At 37.7% G+C, this 21,180-nt stretch overlaps 2 protein-coding genes across 9 annotated transcripts in view; both read right to left on the reverse strand.

Moving 5' to 3' along the window:
• The window catches only part of LOC309478147 (uncharacterized protein), a 206,570-nt gene that overhangs the window by 109,389 nt on the left and 76,001 nt on the right, over positions 1 to 21,180 (reverse strand). For 3 of the 8 annotated variants that reach the window (XR_014198831.1, XR_014198832.1, XR_014198834.1), the window contains exon 4: positions 12,026 to 14,129. The exons of 1 other annotated variant lie outside the window; for it this stretch is intronic. Coding sequence is in view for 3 of the 7 variants with exons in the window: in XM_082141718.1 (XP_081997844.1) it covers positions 4,232 to 5,271; positions 6,111 to 6,168 (1,098 nt within the window). In the remaining 4 variants the exon portion in view is untranslated. Of the gene's footprint in view, positions 1 to 3,132; positions 5,272 to 5,368; positions 5,939 to 6,110; positions 6,231 to 12,025; positions 14,130 to 21,180 lie in introns of those variants that run through there. 4 more of the 8 variants (XM_082141718.1, XM_082141717.1, XM_082141712.1 and 1 more) reach the window with 3 other exon arrangements.
• The window catches only part of LOC309478149 (uncharacterized protein), an 88,077-nt gene that overhangs the window by 33,982 nt on the left and 32,915 nt on the right, over positions 1 to 21,180 (reverse strand). The window lies entirely within an intron of this gene.

Here is a 21,180-nt window from a genome sequence, read left to right on the forward strand (position 1 = left end):
TTTTGTTAATGAGCTGATGGCATCACCTACTGCAAAAAAAAAAAAAAACATTTTGCAATAATTACCTTGCAAAAGATGAACCCGGACTAGATATTGGGCAAAAAAACTGAACAAATTTATATCGCCACAGTTCACCTAAAAAAAAAAAAATGTAATGCAACAAAACAAGTGTTTGAAGGTCAGTAAAGTTTAATCATATTATTATAAACCATTTTACAGCAGTTGTGAAGTGTCAAAGTGTCACCAGATTCAAACTTCACTACTAATTTTAGCAAATTACCTTCTCAGAATAAATTAGGGCTGCCACCAAATAGTCGACTAATCGTTAATTGACCAGAAGAGGCTAAGGCGACACATTTTTTTGTTAGTCGAAGAAAAAAAACTTGTGGCGAAGTCCATCACCCATCAACCTTAAATATGGCTTATCATTTGAAACATGCAAGTAGTAGCAAGCCAGCAACTTTAAATAGCCGCTCGCTCTAACATTAACCTAGATAAATGTGCGCTAGTCTATTATTAACTAGAACTAGAAGAACTAACTAGCACTATGAGCACCATTCTCTCTAGAACATTGGATGTGGTTGCACCTATTAAATTAAAAAAGGTCAGAGAGAAAAATAAAGCACCATGGTATAACAATACTACGCATGTTTTAAAGAGAGAAACCCGTATTTTAGAGCGTAAATGGAAACAAACTAATTTAGAGGTCTTTAGAATCGCGTGGAAAGACAGTATGTCACGTTATAAAAAGGCCTTAAAAGCTGCCAGGGCTGAGCACCTCCGCAAACTAATAGAAAACAACCAAAACAATCCAAGGTTTCTATTTAACACCGTGGCTAGACTAACAAATAAACAGACGTCACCCGAACAAAATATCCCGTTACAGTTCAGTAGTAATGATTTCATGAACTTCTTCACTGAGAAAATAGAAAGCATCAGAACCACAATTATAAACGTTCAATCTTCAATCGCGCCTTATAATTCAGCTTCAATTATCACCCCGCAAGAACAATTACAGTGCTTTACAACTATAGAACAAAAAGAGTTAAATAAACTTATCACTTCATCTAAAACAACAACGTGTTTATTAGATCCTATACCAACTAAACTACTGAAAGAAGTGTTACCTGTAGTGGAAGAGCCTCTCCTCAATATTATTAACTCGTCTTTATCTTTAGGTCATGTTCCAAGAACATTTAAACTGGCAGTTATAAAACCTCTCATTAAGAAACCACAATTAGATCATAATAATCTAGCAAATTATAGACCCATTTCAAATCTTCCATTTATGTCTAAAATATTAGAAAAAGTGGTGTCCGCTCAACTGGGCTCTTTCTTGCAACAAAATTATATCTATGAAAAGTTTCAGTCTGGATTCAGACCGCATCATAGCACTGAAACTGCGCTCGTTAAAATCACAAATGATTTACTTTTAGCTTCTGACCAAGGCTGTATCTCAATACTAGTTTTACTTGATCTTAGTGCTGCGTTCGATACTATAGATCACACAATACTCTTAGATCGACTACAAAATTATACTGGTGTTCAAGGACAAGCACTAAGCTGGTTCAAATCATACCTATCTGACCGCTACCATTTTGTCTATTTAAATGGAGAAAAATCGATCATAACTCCAGTAAACTATGGAGTGCCGCAGGGATCTGTATTAGGCCCTCTGTTATTTTCAATATATATGATGCCACTTGGAAATATTATAAGGAAACATGGAATTAGTTTCCATTGTTATGCTGATGACACTCAAATATATATTTCATCACGGCCGGATGAAAACGCTACATTTTCCAAATTGACAGAGTGTGTTAAAGATATAAAAGATTGGATGACGCATAATTTTCTTTTATTAAATCCAGACAAGACAGAGGTAATACTTATCGGTTCAAAAAACCGCCCACAAAACCTCGCACAATACAACTTTAACATCATAGGATGTCCTGTTACTTTATCCTCTACAGTAAAAGACCTGGGTGTTATACTCGATTGCAACCTGTCTTTTGAAAATCATATTTCATATGTTACAAAAACAGCCTTTTTCCACCTTAGAAACATTGCTAAGCTACGTAATATGCTATCAGTTTCTGATGCAGAAAAGTTAGTTCATGCATTCATGACCTCGAGACTGGATTACTGTAATGCTTTATTAGCTGGTTGTCCTGCATCCTCAATAAACAAGCTACAGTTAGTCCAAAATGCCGCCGCTAGAGTTCTTACGAGATCAAGAAAATATGATCATATAACACCGATTTTATCATCACTGCATTGGTTACCTATAAAGTTCCGTATTAATTACAAGGTATTGCTACTGACTTATAAAGCCCTAAACGGCTTAGCTCCAGTCTATTTAACGGATCTTCTATCGCCCTATAATCCATCGCGCTCTTTAAGATCACTAAATTCAAGGCTTTTGGTCATACCTAGGATATCCAGAACCACCAAAGGAGGGAGAGCATTTTCACATTTGGCTCCAAAACTCTGGAATAGTCTTCCTGATACTGTTCGTTGCTCAGACTCGCTCTCCCAGTTTAAAACTAGATTAAAGTCGCATCTCTTCAGCCAGGCATTCATATAATCCTACAGTTCAAACTACAATCCGGCCTATATCCAATGCCAGAGGAGAACTGGCCCCCGACTGAGCCTGGGTTCTCCCAAGGTTTTTTTTTTTCTCCATTAAGGCACCTGATGGAGTTTTAGGACACCATTAGGTCACTTGATGGAGTTTTTTGGTTCCTTGCCACTGTTGCCTTTGGCTTGCTCAGTTGGGGATATTTTGGGGATATTTAATTTAATTTTATCAATCAATAAATTCCTCTTGAAACAAACTTTGTTGTATTATTTTAATTTAATACTGTGAAGCTGCTTTGATGCAATCTGTATTGTGAAAAGCGCTATACAAATAAACTTGACTTGACTTGACTTATTAGGCACATTTCCAAGTGTTTGTGCAGAGCGTGGAAGCTGAAGTATAAAGACACGATCACTTGCATTTAACTTAAAATACTCAGTCATTTTTGGTCTTACATCACAAGTAGCCCAATACATCATTCGAAACAGACAAGTTTTATTTTTGTACACTCACAATTGTCACACACAGTTGAAGGAAGAACAAGATGATGATCAAGTGTCAAAGGTTTTTAATAATCCACTTCGAAGGCTGTCCAAAAAGGCAGGCAAACAAAACACAACCTCTAACATAAAAGGGGACCAGACAAAGAGTGACTGTGAGGGTAAAACTTATAAAACACACACAAACGAGATGATAATAAAACACAGTTGAAACACAGAACTCATAATGGTAACCAAGGAGACAAACAAGTCTTTATGGTTTGTTTCAGAAAAATGAATGACAAATATGAACAATTGCTAACAGTCAGTCAATCAATACTGTGTCTGTTTCTTTCACCTTGACCCAAGTAACCTACAATAATAAAGCAAAATAATACATTCAATAACCAAAATGTACAAAAAGAAATGTAATCAGATGTTGGATTTGACTCAAAACACAATGCAATTCAGAATTCCTTCCAATAATCCACATTTTTAGTAAAAGCAGTATGTTCAACAATATGAGTTGGAAATGCTGGAAAGATGAATTGATTCAGTTGAACAAAGTTTGTGAATCAAACGATTCAGTTGATCAGAGTTTATGAATCAAATGATTCAGTTTAAAGAGTTGTTCAAACTTCTCTCGATCAGTTCAAGTACAAAAAACAAAGTCTCTCCATTTCAGAAGCAAAAATCAATAAAACCCATGAATCAAAGTCCTTTGAGTCCGAAAAACAAAAGAAAATTGGATATATCCTACTGGTTGATGGTTTCAAATTATGGTTCAAAGGGGAAACAGGTCCATGGGCAAATATTCTAAGATTATGTAATGAAACACACATAGGTATATGCACTATTCTGCTGAGATACAAATCAGCATCATTAAAATGCTCAGACAGTCTCCTTACTGTTTTTTCACAACATTCATAATCATTAATTTTGATTAGGCTATGTGTAGGCAATTACAAGGCTCATTATTATGATTTGGCTTCAATAATATACCTATGCGATTAGTCTAATAATAAACACCGAAATGAACGACGACTAGTCGACTAGAAAAATATTAAAATGAGGGCAGCCCTAGATTAAATCACTTTATTGTAACTATTTGAATGTCAAATTATTTGTAAGTAGAATATTTGTAAATTATGGATGTGAAAGTGAATTTTGCTCACTTAGAAAACTTCTGGCAATGCTTTTTTTCATGATTTCGTAGTTTAGATGACCGAGTATAACTCTTTCCACATGAAGAGCACTTGTAAGGTTTCTCTCCAGAATGAACTACCTTATGCTCTTTCAGGTTTGCTAAATGAGTGAATCTCTTTCCACAGTGTAAGCACTGGTGCGGTTTCTCTCCAGTATGAATTTTCTCATGCCTTCTCAGGGTTCCTAATTGAGAGAAACCCTTTCGACAGTTTGAGCACTTGTACGGTTTCTCTGTAGTATGAAGTCTCTGGTGTGTTTTTAAGTGGCAGGATGTAATGAAGGTCTTCCCACAGTCAGAGCACACATAAGGTCTCACACCAGTATGAATACTCTCATGACCATTTAAATGTTGCAGTCGTGAAAAACTCTTTCCACAAAAAGAACAAAAGTGAGGCTTCACAGCAGAATGAGTTGTAATGTGTCTTCTTAAGCCTGATTCAACAACAAATGTTTTCTCACACTGATCACAGCTGAATGATCTCACTCCAGAGTGACGGCGCAGATGATTTTTGAGAGTGTTTTTGTAACTGAAACTCTTTCCACACTGAGAGCATGTGAACGGTTTTTCTCCAGTGTGAACTCTAATGTGATCATTTAGGGTTCCTTTATGACTGAAACTCTTTCCACACTGAGAGCAGGTGAACGGTTTTTCTCCACTGTGAATAATCATGTGTCTGTTAAGAGTTACTTTCTGAATGAAACTCTTTCCACACTGAGAGCATGTGAATGGTTTTTCTCCAATGTGAATTCTCATGTGTCTATTAAGACTTCCTTTCACAATGAAACTCTTTCCACACTCAGAGCAGGTGAAAGATCCTTTGACTCCAGATTTTCCAGCTTGTTTTTGTGTGAAATTCTCTTCAGTCTTTGAAACGACTGCATCTCCATCTTCATTTTTGAAATGATGAGATTTTGGAAACAGATGTTTGTCTTCATTTTTATATGTCAGTTTTTCATCTTCTTTTGTGAAATAATGGTGTTTGCCTTCATTCACTTCCATCAGGTCTGAAATCAACATATTAAATTCAATTTAAAGGGATACTTCACCGATTTTTCATATTAAACTATGTTATTTCCATAACTAAGACGAGTTGATACATACCTCTCTCGTCTCAGTGCGTGCACTCAATCGCTCTGGTGCGCGGCGACACTTTTATAGCACTTAGCTTAGCCCAGTTCATTCATTAGGATCCAGACAGGGATGAAGCTAGAAGCGACCAAACACCTCCACGTTTTCACTATTTAAATACAGTTACACGAGTAGTTACACGACCAAGTATGGTGACACAAAATAAAACGTGGCGCTTTTCTAAGCGGGTAAAAAGGATAACTATAATATATGGCGGAATAGCAATTGGGACTCGGAAGCACTTCGACTCGGCGCAGTAAAAAGTCACGTTGGTTCTAATGACAGAAGTGAGAGGGAGAGGATTTTTCAGGCGTGACTTTTTACTGCGCCAAGTCGAAGTGCTCCAGAGTCCCAAGTGCTATTCCGCTTCTAGCTTCATCCCTGTCTGGATCCTAATGAATGAACTGGGCTAAGCCAAGTGCTATAAAAGTGTCGCCGCGCGCCAGAGCAATTGAGTGCACGCACTGAGACGAGAGATGTATGTATCAACTCGTGTTAGTTAAGGGAATAACATAGTTTAATATGAAAATCTGTGAAGTATCCCTTTAAAAAAGGACAAACGAGAAACAAAGAAAAAAAAGTTAATTCTTAATTTAGCAAAAATCTAGTTTACTTCTGAGTCTACTAGTATCTAGTTTGGGATGTAAAGTTATATGTCAGTTTTCATCTTAATGTTCCTCATCAGTCATTAAAGAGAATGAAGGAAAACACCAACCTATTTGTTCCTCTGTATCTTCATCTTTTATTCTGCAGGGTTCTTCCTTAATCTCCATCTTTACAATAGTATGTCCGTAGTTTCTCCTGGAGTAATTCCTCCTGCTTGCTTCTTCTTCTCCTGTGGGAAGATGGGAATATTCCCCAGCATTTAAACTCTCATGAATGGCTGTGGGAGCTTCACTGACTGAAGGAGTGAATTGTGCTCGTTGTTGCTCATTTAGCAGACGATCATCACACTTACAATCACTCTCAGTTATTCAGGTGCAAATGTTCGCTCAAGTAATCATTTAAAAACTATTCATGATTTAAGTTTTAACTTCAAATTCCAACTCACCTAGCTGATTTTTGAGATACTACTGTATATATTGAGTTATAGTTTGTCATAGAATAAAAACCATTCAAAGATCCATTCCAACCCACATTAAACACACCAGAAGAAGTTAATCAAAGTCATCAGGATTACTAGAAATTACTAGAAACACAACTCATAATCTTTAAACATGGTTCTGTACACAAACAACCAATCAATATAAGATTCAGTAGTGATAGATTAGGATTCAATATCAAAGTGAGATTATTTCATTAACTGCTATGACTGATTGTTTTTGATTCATTAAAATGAACCGAACATACAACATTTGTTCATTTCAAGTCACAAATGAGATTCAGGATCCAATCTGAGTTGAATTGATTCTGTAACTGCCCTGGTTGGTTTATTAGTGTTTTGATTCAGTATATGATTCAGTAAATGAACTGACTCTTAAGAATCACTCATTCAGGAATCGTGACTACACAAAATCTGTTTAATTAAAATGTTATATTTTACCAAAAATGTTTGTCAAAGGTATAAGATATAAACATTAAGATCTTAAATTATCTTAAATGTTATTTAAAATTTGATTCAGGTATCATTACTAGCTCCATTCAATTTCAGTCGGTCTCTCAACGTTACGTCAGACCGACAAATAGGAATCTCGCTTAGAGAGACAATCTACTTCGAGTGTAACTAAACAAGCCAATGGACATTGGCATGCAATGATTTGCAGAAGCTGCACTGCCACGCAGTGCGGGTATATAATGAGCAGCAGGAGCAATTGCATCTTCAGCTTTTCGCTTCTGAGCCAAGCCCCAACCAGTCCTCCCAGCGGTGGTACAATAACATCTCCATTCCCTCCTTCAGGGAACGAGGGTTACATACGTAACAGAGACGTTCCATTTCATTTGGACTCTCAACACCTCTCACACCTATAGATTGTTTGTTTTGTTAAACAGGTACTTCATTTGTTGCATTTTCTTCTTGGTACGGTTCGCTTTCACAAGGCAACCTTTCAAAGCTTTCCAAAATGTGTTCACGCAAGTCACATGTGAGTGACTGTCCTCTTATTGGTCAGCATTTCCTCTACATCACCTATCAAGATGATTGACAAGTTCGCTCCATGAGCTTATTGTGGCTTAATTTGTGACTGTCGAGACACGCAAACACTATACGAATGTAGCCTTCTTTCCTGCTGTTAAATTATATACTACATTCATATTAATACTACAACAAATTAAAACGTGCCAAGACACAAGACACAAGCAAACACCATTCAAATGTTTTAATGGGACATCGCACATTTTGTATCGTATCAACGTTTCGTCCAGACGGATCCGGTGTTTTGGGAGCCTGAAACCTCTATTTATTTAAACCGGGTCCAAGTTAATCTGAAAACGACACCTTTGCGTTTTCGTGTACATCCAATCCGTATATTTTGTGAAACGATGATATGACCCTGATATCCTTTATATTTAGAACCCTGCGTGTCGACCCTAGTCAGACACCAGTACGCCACGCAACAACAACTGTGGACTACATGCTTGTGTTCATTCTGCAGAAGCTACTGAGCCTCTTTTATTTCTTTATTTATTATTTACTTGAATGTATTTTTATGTTACTTCCTTATTTCTTTATATTCTGATTAAGGCGAGACACTACAGGTGAATAGGGTAAAAATTTTAACTAGCCATATCACCATGAAACTTTCCCAGTTGATTACCTACATTAAGATGAGAAAAAAAATGTATTACAAGTTTTCTGTAAATTAATGTTTAAATATGCAAATTACAGAGGGATTTATGGATATCTACTTTTGTTATCCTGTAAATCAGAAAATAATGTCAATAGCCTTAAAAAATTATTTTCACCATGTTTTTTGGAATAAAATGTTATATACTGTAAATCAGGCTAGGAATAATATATTTACAAATCCCTCTGTAAATGTCTTCATATACTGTACAAGACTGGAATGTTTGGTGTATATAGGTGCTACTGAAGTGGAGATTTCGGACTTGGAGTATGAGAGAAAAGTCATTTTGAGAAAACAGGCTTTAAAGATTTATCATCAGCCAATGAGATTGCGCATTCAGCCCTTTTACTTTCACAATTGGTTGCTGATAAAAAGGAAATGACCATATTTGGATCCGACAGGATTGTACTGGAGAGAGAGAGCTTCCCGGGGGGCAGGGTTTTATATTATTTTGAAGTTTCCTCGGGCGCCGCCATTGGCCAGCGGACCATCACCTGCTGTTAGCATCCCATTGACTCCCATTCATTTTGGCGTCACTTTGACAGCGAATAACTTTACATCTAAGGCGTTTAAAGACTCCATTTGTCCATTATTTATTTCTAAAGAAACACGAAAATGTATAAAAGGCTCCATTACCTTGTATCTTACGTAGATGCAGTTTTTGTAAAAATAGGCTAATGATTGCGTCATAACCACGCGACTCTCTGTCGCACAGTAGAGAGATTACCGTATGGACAGGAGGAGAAGCTCGCGGGCAATCGGGGGGAAGTGGAGGCAAAATGACAAAGTAATTCATCAGAATACTTAGCAAAAGTTGCTCCTGCTCCTAGCTCATGGACACCTCCTACTCACGCTCTCCGCCTCTGCAAGTTTCGGAAGGGAATGATTCCGATTTCGCTCGGCACAGCTACTAGAAGACAGACGGGTTGCTCACGTCACATCTACGTCATCAAGCTCAGTTTGAGTCTGCGCAGTAAGCTCGACCATCAGGAAGTTAGTTGTTCTAATTGACTTCATTTTTTTCCGTTGAATCCAATGGAGTCGCTGTGTCGAGTTTATATACTGTCTATGGAGCTTCCTAACGGTGCATGTGATGACAGGGTGCCTGCAGAGATCGCGGAGCAGCATGTTGATTAAGAACACCAACTTTTGTTGAATTTATGAGAAATCTACAGACGCAAAGAGACAAAGTGTAATAAAATAAAGACCTAAATGTGTATTTCTGACTTTTTTTCACCACAAGTCTGAAAGAAGACATGTTATTGAAGACAAATAACCAAAAATCTCAAAATTGACCAGTAAAAAACAATGTTTTTGCCTGCTGTGTCTCGCCTTAAGACATTTCATATTTTGTACCAGGCCATTTATGGTTGTTTATTATTCAATAAAGATCTTGGTTTAAAAAAAGAGGGGGGGAAAGAAGCTACTGAGCCTAGGGGTGGGCGGTATGACCAAAATTCGATTTCACGGTATGACTAATTTTATTTCACGGTAACGATATAGTTATTTATAGTTGTAGTTGTTCTCAAAAAAATCGACAAAAAGGGCTTTATAATAAATAAACCCAAATACTTTAAAGTACTTCACTTTGTTTGAATTTTCTTTTTCTTTTATTTGGTAAATTATTTCTTTGGTAAACAATCTTTAATAGCTAAATATAGTAAACAAAACACTCTTATCAACTTTTAGATGAACTGCCCCCAACTTATTGATATTAAATACAACTCATAGGTGCAATTCAACTTTAAATAAAGTGTTGCTGAATAATTTTTCAATCTCATGTTATTGCTTTACTTCATCAATAAGTTTATAATATCTGAATATTTTATATTGAACTATTCTATTCATAATAAATGAGTTACTTCCTTTTGATTTGGTAGGATATTAGTAAATACTAGTAATGTTTAAATGTTTTCCCGGTACATTTTTGCCATGTCTGCTTTTAAAGGGCTTGTTTTGTTCTTTTTGTGATATCTGGCAACCCGTCACCCTAAAGCTTTAACCAGATGTTCAGAAGCGTCAAGTTCATAAGTGACTAGGAGAACAGCAGTATGAAAACCGAACAGCAGCTACTGTTAGTGTTGACTAAGTAGTGTAAATTATACACACCTTGTAACTGCGTCATTATTTTACATAGCTCGGTGAACACCGACACACCGCGCTCCCTCTCAGTGCGTGTGCACGCGCGCGTCTTTTGCATCAGTAAAATGCGATCGGTTAATTTGAGTGACAAGTTGTAATCACGCATTGAATCGAAGCAAGATTTTATCAGCTGTTTCAGTGGCCAATTGTTTGGAGTTAGAAATATATAACTCGCGCTGCATATTTAGTAATTTTGCCTCAGATACAGGATTGACATGTTATACATTTGCTTTAACAAGCAGGTTGTTCATTACCACGGCAACGTACCGCTCTCGTGTCATACTGAATGCGAGTTTCATGTTTAAAAAGTAACTATACATAAGAGACAGAAAGATGATAACTATACATTATTTAAGGTTATTTCTATTCGTTACGATATTGATATATGAACTGCTGTTGTCAAGTAGCTTCATGCTTTCCCCGTTGCGATCGTGCACTCCTCTAACTGTAGCCTAAGGGTGCCGCACTGCTCTAGTTGACTGCTGCGCCTTTCACCCCAAAAAATATCACGTTAACAACCCTTTAGAAAACGTAATGACTTTGTGGATCCTCTTGATCTGCTTTCTCCATGTGTCTTTGACAAATCTCAGTGTCTTAGTCTCTCGCAGGCTGCATGTGAGTTAACCACGCCCACTTATTTACATGTCGCGGTATCACGGAATGAAAAAATTTGTTACGGTTGACATTTTCTACCGCGGTAACGATATATACCGTCATACCGCCCAGCCCTAACTGAGCCTATTACTATTGTTAACAAGGTCCAAGTCTTCTCCATTTTTAGTGCATCTCTGTGGCAAAATTACAGCGCCACATACTGGTCTGGCGTACATACTACATCGTTTTGAATCGGTTTCAGTGGTTTCGTGTGTACGCAGATATTTCTTCAGACAACGTGTTTACGGAAATTACGAGAGAGAAAAAAGATCGGATAGGGAAAGCTCTGGCTTCGTGTGGATGTGGTCTTAGGCCCTGTCCACACGGAGACGCGTTTCGCTGTATACGTATACATTTTTTATCGTATTGGTGTTTCGTCCACACGGATCCGGCGTTTTCGGAGACTGAAACCGCTATTTTTTGAAACCGGGTCCCAAGGTGGATAAATCTGAAAACGCCGCCCTTGCGTTTTCGTGTGTACGGCCAATCCGTATATTTTGCGAAACGATGATGTCATCACACCAAGTGTGAACTAGTCAGACACCATTAAGTCACAGCAACTACATTTATGGTTTTTCATATTGTTCAACAAAGTTCTTGATTAAAAAAGAAAAAAGAAAAAAAGAAGCTACTGTGCCTAATATTATTGTTGTATACAGCGCGCAAGGTTTATGCGCGAGCTCCAAGTCTTCTTCTCCGTTTTTAGTGTATGTCTGAGGCAGAATTACAGCGCCACATACTGGTCTGGCATGTATACTACATCGTTTTGAGTCGGTTTCAGTGGTTTCGTGTGTACGCAGATATTTCTTGAGACGACGCCGTGTTTACGTTTTTTTTTTTTTTAACGAAAAAAAAAAATATCGGATAGGGAAAGCTCTGGCTTCGTGTGGATGTGGCCTTAGTGTCAGAATGGCTGTATGCGGGGAGGGTGTGAAACATCATGAATAATGCAGTGATTCACACCTGAGGAGACAAAGACCCTCCCCGGGGAATATCGATGGGGAATGTGACAGAGGGAACAATAGAGAATTAATGTGAGGAGACTTCATGATTGAATATATTGTTTGTAGCTTATTTACTAAATCAAAGTTTAAGATAAAACAAGTAATCTGACAATACATTTTCTTAAAAATGTTGACGTTCTTTAGACACGTTAGCCATCGTTCAAAAGTCAAAAGAGACATTTAAGGAAAAAACCGGCAGGCTTTTTCCCTAAAGAAGTGGTAAACGCTGATGACGTTAAGAGTAATTTCACATATTATACAAAATGCATGTTTATCAAGGTTGAATCAAGTAATTCATTAGTCAGCTAATTATTGATGCATTTCTTTTTTTAAACTAACCAAATTTTTGTCAAAATACAAGGCATAGCCTAACCACAGTGTAATTTAAATAACAAGAAACCTTCTTTCATATCTACTAGATGGCAGCTGTAAAACTAAACTAGGCATGTCACTGCTGAATCGCCACAGACACACAGTCCATATTATGAGAGGAATCGCCTCTGTCGTTCTTCAAATATTACAATAGAAAAACATCTGGTGCAAAAAAAGTCTTCAATATCTTAATGCATCAAACACCTCGACTAAAAATGTGTTGTTTGTGTCATATAAATGATGATTTAATGGACCATCTTGTATGACAAATGTATTTTTTTTTTTGAAATTCTCAATTTTAAGTTTTAGAATACAGAATGGGGCATTAGTGTGGAAAAAAAAATGTCCATACTTATCCAGACACTAAAATCAAATTCCACACTTGTCTGTACTGCATATAGGAATTCTGAGAAAATCTAACTATTTACATGTCAGTGATGATCTGAACTAGAACATTTGCTCACTTAGACACCTTCGGGCAATGCTTTTTCTTATGAGTCAGTAGATTAGAGAAGAAGGTGAAACTATTCCCACATGAAGAGCACTGATGCGGCTTCTCTCCAGTATGAATTCTCTCGTGATCTTTCAGGTTTCCTGACTGAGTGAAACTCTTTCCACAGTGTGAGCACTTGAACGGTTTCTCTTCAGTATGAACTCTTTGGTGTCTTTTTAAGTTGCTGGATGTAATAAAGCTCTTCCCACAGTCAAAGCACACATAAGGTCTCACACCAGTATGAACACGCTCATGCACTTTTAAAGAATTCGGATGTGAAAAACTCTTCCCACAAAAAGAACAAAAGTGAGACTTCACAGCATGAACTATAAGGTGTTTTTTTAAGTTTGATTCCACAACAAATGTTTTATCACACTGATCACAGCTGAATGATCTCAATCCAGAGTGAGTAAACAGATGATCATTGAGATATCTTTTGCGATTGAAACTCTTTCCACACTGAGAGCATGTGAACGGTTTTTCTCCAGTGTGAATTCTCATGTGTATATTTAGGTTTCCTTTCTGAATGTAACTCTTTCCACACTCAGAGCAGGTGAAAGATTCTTCTCCAGTTTTTAGAGCTTGTTTTTGTGTGAAACACTTCTCCGTCTGTGAAATTATGTTTCCATCTTCATTTTTGAAATGATGAGGGTTTTGAAACTGATGCTGTTTGTCTTCATTCACTTCCATCGGGTCTAAAATCAACATATTCAATTATCAAAATTCAAATAAAGAAGGAAATATTATGGTGGCCGAGAGAGCTCAACGTGCTGCAACTGAAGAAAACGCATGCAAATAGAAAAAACAACTGCAAATTAAGAAAACATCTTCATCAGTTTTACAACACATGTGTGCTCCAAATACACAATACAAAAAAAATTGAGAAATGCACTGTTGTGAACTTTTGCAGTGCGTTTCTGTATTTGGTTTTTAGTGCGTTTCTGTGTTTTGTTGTGAGTATGTGGAGTTGTATTGTAAAACTAATGAAGATGTTCAGCATGTGTTTTCTTCTGTTGCGGCACGTTGAGCTCTCTCAGCCACCATAAAATATGTCAAAAATTTGAAATATACTAGGCAAGTCAAAATCAAGCAAAAATTGTCCTTTTTATCAGTTTCATCTTAATGTTCCTCATCAGTCATTTAAGAGAATGAAGGAAAACACCAACCTATTTGTTCCTCTGTATCTTCATCTTTTATTCTGCAGGGTTCTTCCTTAATCTCCATCTTTACAATAGTATGTCAATAGTTTATCCTGGAGTAATTCCTCCTGCTTGCTGCTTCTTCTCCTATGGGAAGATGGGAATATTCCCTAGCATTTAAACTCTCATGAACGGCTGTGGGAGCTTCACTGACTGAAGGAGTGAATTGTGGTCGTTGTTGCTCATTTAGCAGATGATCATCACACTTACAATCACTCTTTTATTCAGGTGCAAATGTTCGCTCAAGTAGTCATTTAAAAACTATTCATGATTTAAGTTTTAACTTCGACTTCCAACTCACCTGGCTGATATTGGAATTGCTTTATCTTGAGTTATAGTTTGTCAAATTAAAATTGATCGGATTTCATTGGGGCCGAAATTCGGTGGTGCACATAATGGCAGTCACAGTTGACACAGATGACACAGTTTTCAAAGTACACAGTCAAACTAGTTACTCCACTCCTTTACGGCAAAACTCTCCGACTGGCACAGAGAAGTTTGTGTGAATGTTACATGAAGATTTTGTCCTCGTCTCCTCGACAGGAACAGGAAAACAGTCCAACGTTGAAATAAGTGATGCGTCACACACCAGAAAATGGCAGACAAATCAGACGCACGAAAGCTGGCGTTCTCTCTCCTTTAACAAGTTGAAATGACTATTTTCGACATAGAACCGCCTGAAAATACTGACTCTTCTTGGTCCTTGAATCCCGAGAAATAATAGAGAAACTCTATAGTCCTTTCGGGCAAAACATTAAATGACGGCTGCTACGATGATCAGAGCAGACTTAACGCATTCCTTCAGTCTGTGATATTGGTGTTCCTCAAGGCAGTATTCTTGGACCCTTACTTTTTCTTGTATACATTAATGATCTTCCTCAAGTGTGTAAATACTCAGAATGCTTACTGTATGTTGATGATACTGTGATTTTTCTCTCTGACTCAAATCCTGACATCATAAATTCTAAACTATCATTTGATCTTCAGTTCTTACATGATTGGTTGAAAAATAACCACTTGACCATCAATAGCCGCGTTTCCACTGTCGGGCCAGGGCCGGGCCGTGCTAGTGTGTGCCAGGGCCAGTCGCGTTTCCACTGTCACTTCCGGGGCTTGAGCGGGGCATACTCTGGGCCAGCGGCCAGGATTTCTGGCCCGTCGAATACCTTGGGCCAGAGCGGGCCAGCTCGGGCTAGAGGAGTGGTTATGAACAGAGGCGGAGTTTACCTGAGTCGGGAGACGGCAGCGCCGGATGATTCTGTCAGCATTAAAGACTTTTAAAATAATTTAACTCGCGTTCATGTTTGAATGCCTTGTGTTTGTGATGCAAAAGACTATGCGCGCTAACCATTACCATGGTAAACATAGTAAACGCTTGAAGATACCCATAGTAAAAAAACATAGTGAACGCTTGAAGAAATCAGACCAATCATAAAGCCTATCACAGTCATGTTTTTATTTTATCTGTCAGTAGCCTACGTCTCGTCTCTTTATACCGGACTATCATAAAATAAAGCAACTTTTTTTTCGGGAGCTTCCTCTGTTTCTCTGACTGAAAATATCTGTATGGGAGTCGAGAGAGTGCTAAAGCTCCTCAGGTCGTATTTTTGGTGGCATATATTTGTAGAAATGATCATTCTTTCTAAATGTGATGTAAATATGTACTGTAACTACCAGATAAACAGTAAAAGACTGAAGAAGTAAGTGTGTCCTCTTTCTTTTGTGAAATAGACCTAACGGTAATTTATTTCTGAGTGACTAATGTGCAATTTTGACATAAATTAATTCATTATGATCAATGTATCACTTTTTATTGTAAACCTGTGGTAAAACATCGATGCTTGGGTTAAATATTCAAGTAAACAAGAAAAATGCCAGCAAACGGCCGCTTTTATCATGTTTGTTTTCAACGCTGTTTCCAGTGATTTCTGATTAGTTTTCTGATAAAACTTCCATTTGTTGGTGAATGGGTTAGTGTGACGTTGTTCCAGAGAGGCGTGTTACGGGCGTGTTTTAGTGAAGCGCTGTGGAGCTTCTGGCCCGACGGTGGAAACGCAGGCCTGGTGCTATTAGCCCGAGGCTATTAGCCCGGCACGGCCCGTTTAAAGCCCTGGCCCGACAGTGGAAACGCGGCTAATGTAAAAAAAAACCTGAATGTATGTATTTTCACTCACCTAGAAAAAGTCTCTCTTATATTGATTCTATTACCTTTGCAAATCAAGATCTTGTCATTACAAAGAATTATAAATATATTGGTGTGTTACTTGACACACACCTTACATACCGGGATCACATTTCTAATTTAACAAAATCAGAATCAGAAACTTTACGTGTATAACAAGATTAGATCATATCTTTCCTTTTCTGTTTCTGAAACTTATCTACATGCAATTGTTTTTTCAACAATGTCCTACTGTCTTCCAATCTGGTCTCTTACCACTAAGGAAATTACTGAACCAATAGCATGATTATATAATCGAGCTCTCAGATCCACAGTAATCTTCCAAAGTTGTCCCACCATTGCATTGCACTCACACGCTCAAATGCTTTGACTTTCCAGAATTATAAACAGTCACACTATTACATTTTATTTTCAGATATAGAATAGAATAGACCTTCACCAACACTTGCTGCACCTCTTCCGATACACAATATGAGACTAGTACGACTCACTAGGTCAGTTTCACAGGCACTTTTTCCAGTCCCTCCATACAAAAAACATTACGAATACAACCCCGACAGGCTGATCAGGACCGGGGTTGGAGGGGTCTTTAATCAGCCTGAAGGGGTTGTATTCGCTATAACAACTGCCTCGCCCTACATTATCCCGCTTATTACATGGCTACCTACCAAATAAATCAATAATTTGACAAAATATTGATTTAAAAAGGAGTTTATTGATTTGAAAACGATTGTATTGCTTCCGCTAAAGAAAATAGTCCGTTCCGTCTCTACGGTTAGAATCCTGCGTCCATAGCAATGCTCTGTTTTTCATGGCAATAACAGAAATAACAGACCGCATTCTACATTAGAATTCCACCAAACCATGTAATAATGCTAAATAACAATGTCGCAAAACATACATAAAGATGCAATTTCTTTCACTTTAACTATATAAATAATCAGGATAAAAATAAAAGATTACATTAATTAAGGGATTTGAATCGCAAGAACAGTTTTAGATCAGGCATACTACTGGGGTCCTAAACTGAGACTCATCACTTCATTGGGACTCAGCTAGTGCTGCACGATTAATCGTATCGCAATCGCGATGTCAAGCCTACGCGATTATATGACGCAAAATGCGGCGATTTTATATTAAATAAACAAATTAGCGCTGTTAACGCAATTAACGCAGCATCTGTTAATTTTTGGCATCCTTTGGCTAGTGTTACATGATCCCGCTCTTATTCATGCAAATGCTTTTAAACCATTCATGCGCAATAAGACAGAAAAGAACGCGCTGTCAGTGAATGTCCTCCTGACACACACACACACGACCCAGAGATAGACGCGCGCCAGTATCAAGTTCTCTTTCGCTGTAGAACGAACAACACACATGTATGCCAAAATGAACGCGCTGCCTGTGAATGTCTGACTGTGACACACAGAAAGACTCGCGCTAATATCGTGCGTGCGCACAAAACTGCATGCCAGAATACAGTTCTCTTTCGAGCTTGAACGAACAATAACACACACAATTATGCCAAAATGTCTTTTTGTCAAGTATCTTCATAACATAAGAGCAGTCTTATGATGAACGTGAAGAGTTGTGACTCATGAGAGCATGAGGCGCGTGTGAGATCCGCGTCTCTGAGAGCAGCAGCTGCTCTTAAAGGAACAGTACACAGTAGCCACTAAATATATCTGTCGCTTAAGTTAATCAAAGAACAAAGGGAACAGAGAAAAACTCACTGCTCTTGACTAAAGAAGTTTTTTATTTAGGCAGATTATCACCAATCTGTGTGTGCATTTATTTTCCTTGAGAACCAAGCAAGTTGACTCATGAAACCATTTGTTTATTATGGCATATAAATATTATAGCATTAAATCCCATATCGCAATCGCAATATTGACCTCTATTATCGCAATATGACATTTTCCCCAAATCGTGCAGCCCTAGACTCAGCACTTCACCACACCATGGGATTTTTAATGACCACAGAGAGTCAGGACCTCGGTTGAACGTTTCATCCGAAGGACGGTGCTGGTTACAGTATAGTGTCCCCATCACTATACTGGGGCGATAGGACCCACACAGACCACAGGGTGAGCGCCCCCTGCTGGCCTCACTAACACCCTCTTCCAGCAGCAACCTGGTTTTCCCAGGAGTCTCCCATCCAGGTACTACCAGGCTCAACCCTGCTTATGCCGCGTTCACACTGATTTTTGCTCGCCGACAGGTTTTGTGAGATTGCCGACAAATGCCCGAAATCATAGGCAAATCGGTTAGGGATGTGCACGAATATTGGATCTGTAATAATTATTCGAAAAAGAAAACACTATTTGAATTTTTCTTTTTTTCTTTCTTTTTTTTCCGCAGTTATAATTAAATGCACTGGGTGGCGCTGTGGAGCCTGTTTAACAAGTGGATTGTATTTGATCACATAATGTTGTCATCTGCCGCGCAAAGTTTGGAATTACTTTTAATCAATTAATGAACTTTAATTAATGAAACTATCTTCTGGTAGCAAAATGATTTTGAGACATTTTTTACACTTTGCACACTGTGTCTCTGCAACGTCTGTCAGCGCAGCACGTTTTCTCTCTCTCGAGCATGTGGATATTATTGTTTTTCTCAACATGAATGTGAAACAATATAAACACGATAATGCTGACTCGAGTGCATGTGCGTTCTGTACGATAACTGTGGAGTCTGCTTTATTAGTGCTTTTTTCCATTCGTGACTTCGGCCTGCTTGAGCTTAAATGCTTTTGTTCTTTATATTTTTTGTTTACACATATTGTTTAATGTTTTCAACTAAAAGAAAACCTTAAGATGTATAGTAAGCTTGTTGTGTATATTGCCTAATGTAAGCTTGTTCAGAAATGGTGACAAAAACTTAAAAAATAACGTATTTAAATAAACGAATATTCGATTTTTGTGAACCCGAATATTCAAATACAATATTTTTGAAAAATGCCCATCCCTAAAATCGGTGCTCGTTCACAGGAGTGACAATCACGCAGTGTGAATTATCAAAGACGCAATCTGAGAGAATCGCCGACGAGTCGCCGAAGCCCATGAGATATTTGGCATGCTAAATATCTGGACACATTTGAGATTCAAAATCCTGCTGTGTGAATGTGTTCTCACTGAAAACTACATCGGCGATGACCTACAGCCAATGAGAGAGCAAGATACAGGGCAGCAGGGAATTCTTGTCTGCGATTCTTTCTTTTGTAAAGTCATGCAGTGTGAAACCCCCTGTCTTGTGAACACACCAGCAACTGAATGTTACCCCAGATAGTCGTGCAGTGGGAAAAGAACAGTGACCCGACTACTTTGAAAATCGTGCATTGTGAACTCGGCATTACAAAAAACTATTTTCTGTAGGTTTCCTTTTACTTCATTTTTTTGTAAAAAAAAATGTGTGTGTGATGTATTTTAATTTGTTTGTTCTATTATGTAAAGCGCATTGAGAAGCTGCTTTAAAGGCGCTATATAAAAATAAAGTTATTTTTATTATTAGCTTCAGTAGGCAACCAATCTAGGGCTACAGGGTGAAATGGCTGCTAGAGCTTAGATTCTCTTTAATAAAGCTTAATAAAGCAAAATGAAGCAAATATAGCAGACAATATAATCATGACATGGAGGCGCCAGCGAGCCGCAGTCACTTGCATTTTTGTACGTGAACTGAAGCACATCTCATCATAAATTAAATCAATGCACGCGTGTCAGAATTTACAAATGGACATTTTGCTTGTTGCATGAGCACACATATTATGTCGAAATAATGATATGTTGAAATAACATTATTAATAATAAATCTTTAAGAATATTTGATTGAATGCTGAATGTTGTGCTTGTTCAATTTAATAAAATTAAAACTTTTAATTGTGATGATTAAAATAATTGAATATTAAATATTGAGTGGCCAATTTTTGCAAATTTTTTAATAGTATTTATATAATATATAATTGCGCAGCTCCCCCGTCAATGATCTAGCACCCATTCAGCACCTGCGTTAAAAAAATGATCTGGCGCTGCCCCTGGTTATAACGGCCCGCGTATTAAAAATGGTCGGGTTTAAATCGGGCTCGGGCTCATAATTACAGTTAATGAGTCGGGCCGGGCTCGGACACAACGTGCACGGGCTCGGGTAGGGTCGGGCTTGCTTTTTTGGGCACTATCTAAGCTCGAATGGCTGCTGGCAAACTTCATGAGATAAACAGAGGTGTGACGTGGGCCCTTTTGGGCTCGTTGAAGACATAGGGCCCTATTTTAATGATCTGAAACGCAAGTATCAAACTCGAAATGCAAGTAACTTTGTGGGCGGATCTTGGGCGCTGTTGCTATTGTACCGGCGGAATAAATGACTCTTGCGCCCGACGCAAATCTAAAATGGGTTGGTCTGTTTCGGTAGAGACAATTTTAGATACTTTTGAGCCTAGTTAAAAAATGATAACCAGCACATGGTTACGTAGCACAGTTTTGAAAAGTTGAACACACATAAAAACAAAATTTTGTGGAATAACACCCAAAAAAGTTTGCTTAATTGCAGAAAAAAGGTGTTTGGTAGTGACGTTCCTTAAAGTTACACACAGATTTTCAGACTTTTGAACATTTCCCTCAAAATGATGGTACCCATCTACAATGAAAGAGAGGCTATGAGAGAGAGGGACACAGGAATATTTCCTGACAAAAAAATTTTTTTTGGGGGTGTGGTTAGAATCAGTCTCAGCCAATGGACTATAACACATGAAACATTTCGGCAGTGACATGAAAATGCGGGACACGTTTTTTTTTTTAAACAAAGTTTCATGATTTAAAAATAAAATATAAAATGTCGCTCTTTATATTTAATCAAAACTATTTTGCACATAGTTCATAATATAACATATAGTTTAAATTTTAATTTTAATATTACAATATTAATTAAACTTGTAATGGTTACGAATTGGATGTGTGAAATAAT

Source organism: Leuciscus leuciscus (genome assembly GCF_965113295.1).
Source record: "Leuciscus leuciscus genome assembly, chromosome: 16".
NCBI lineage: Eukaryota > Metazoa > Chordata > Actinopteri > Cypriniformes > Leuciscidae > Leuciscus > Leuciscus leuciscus.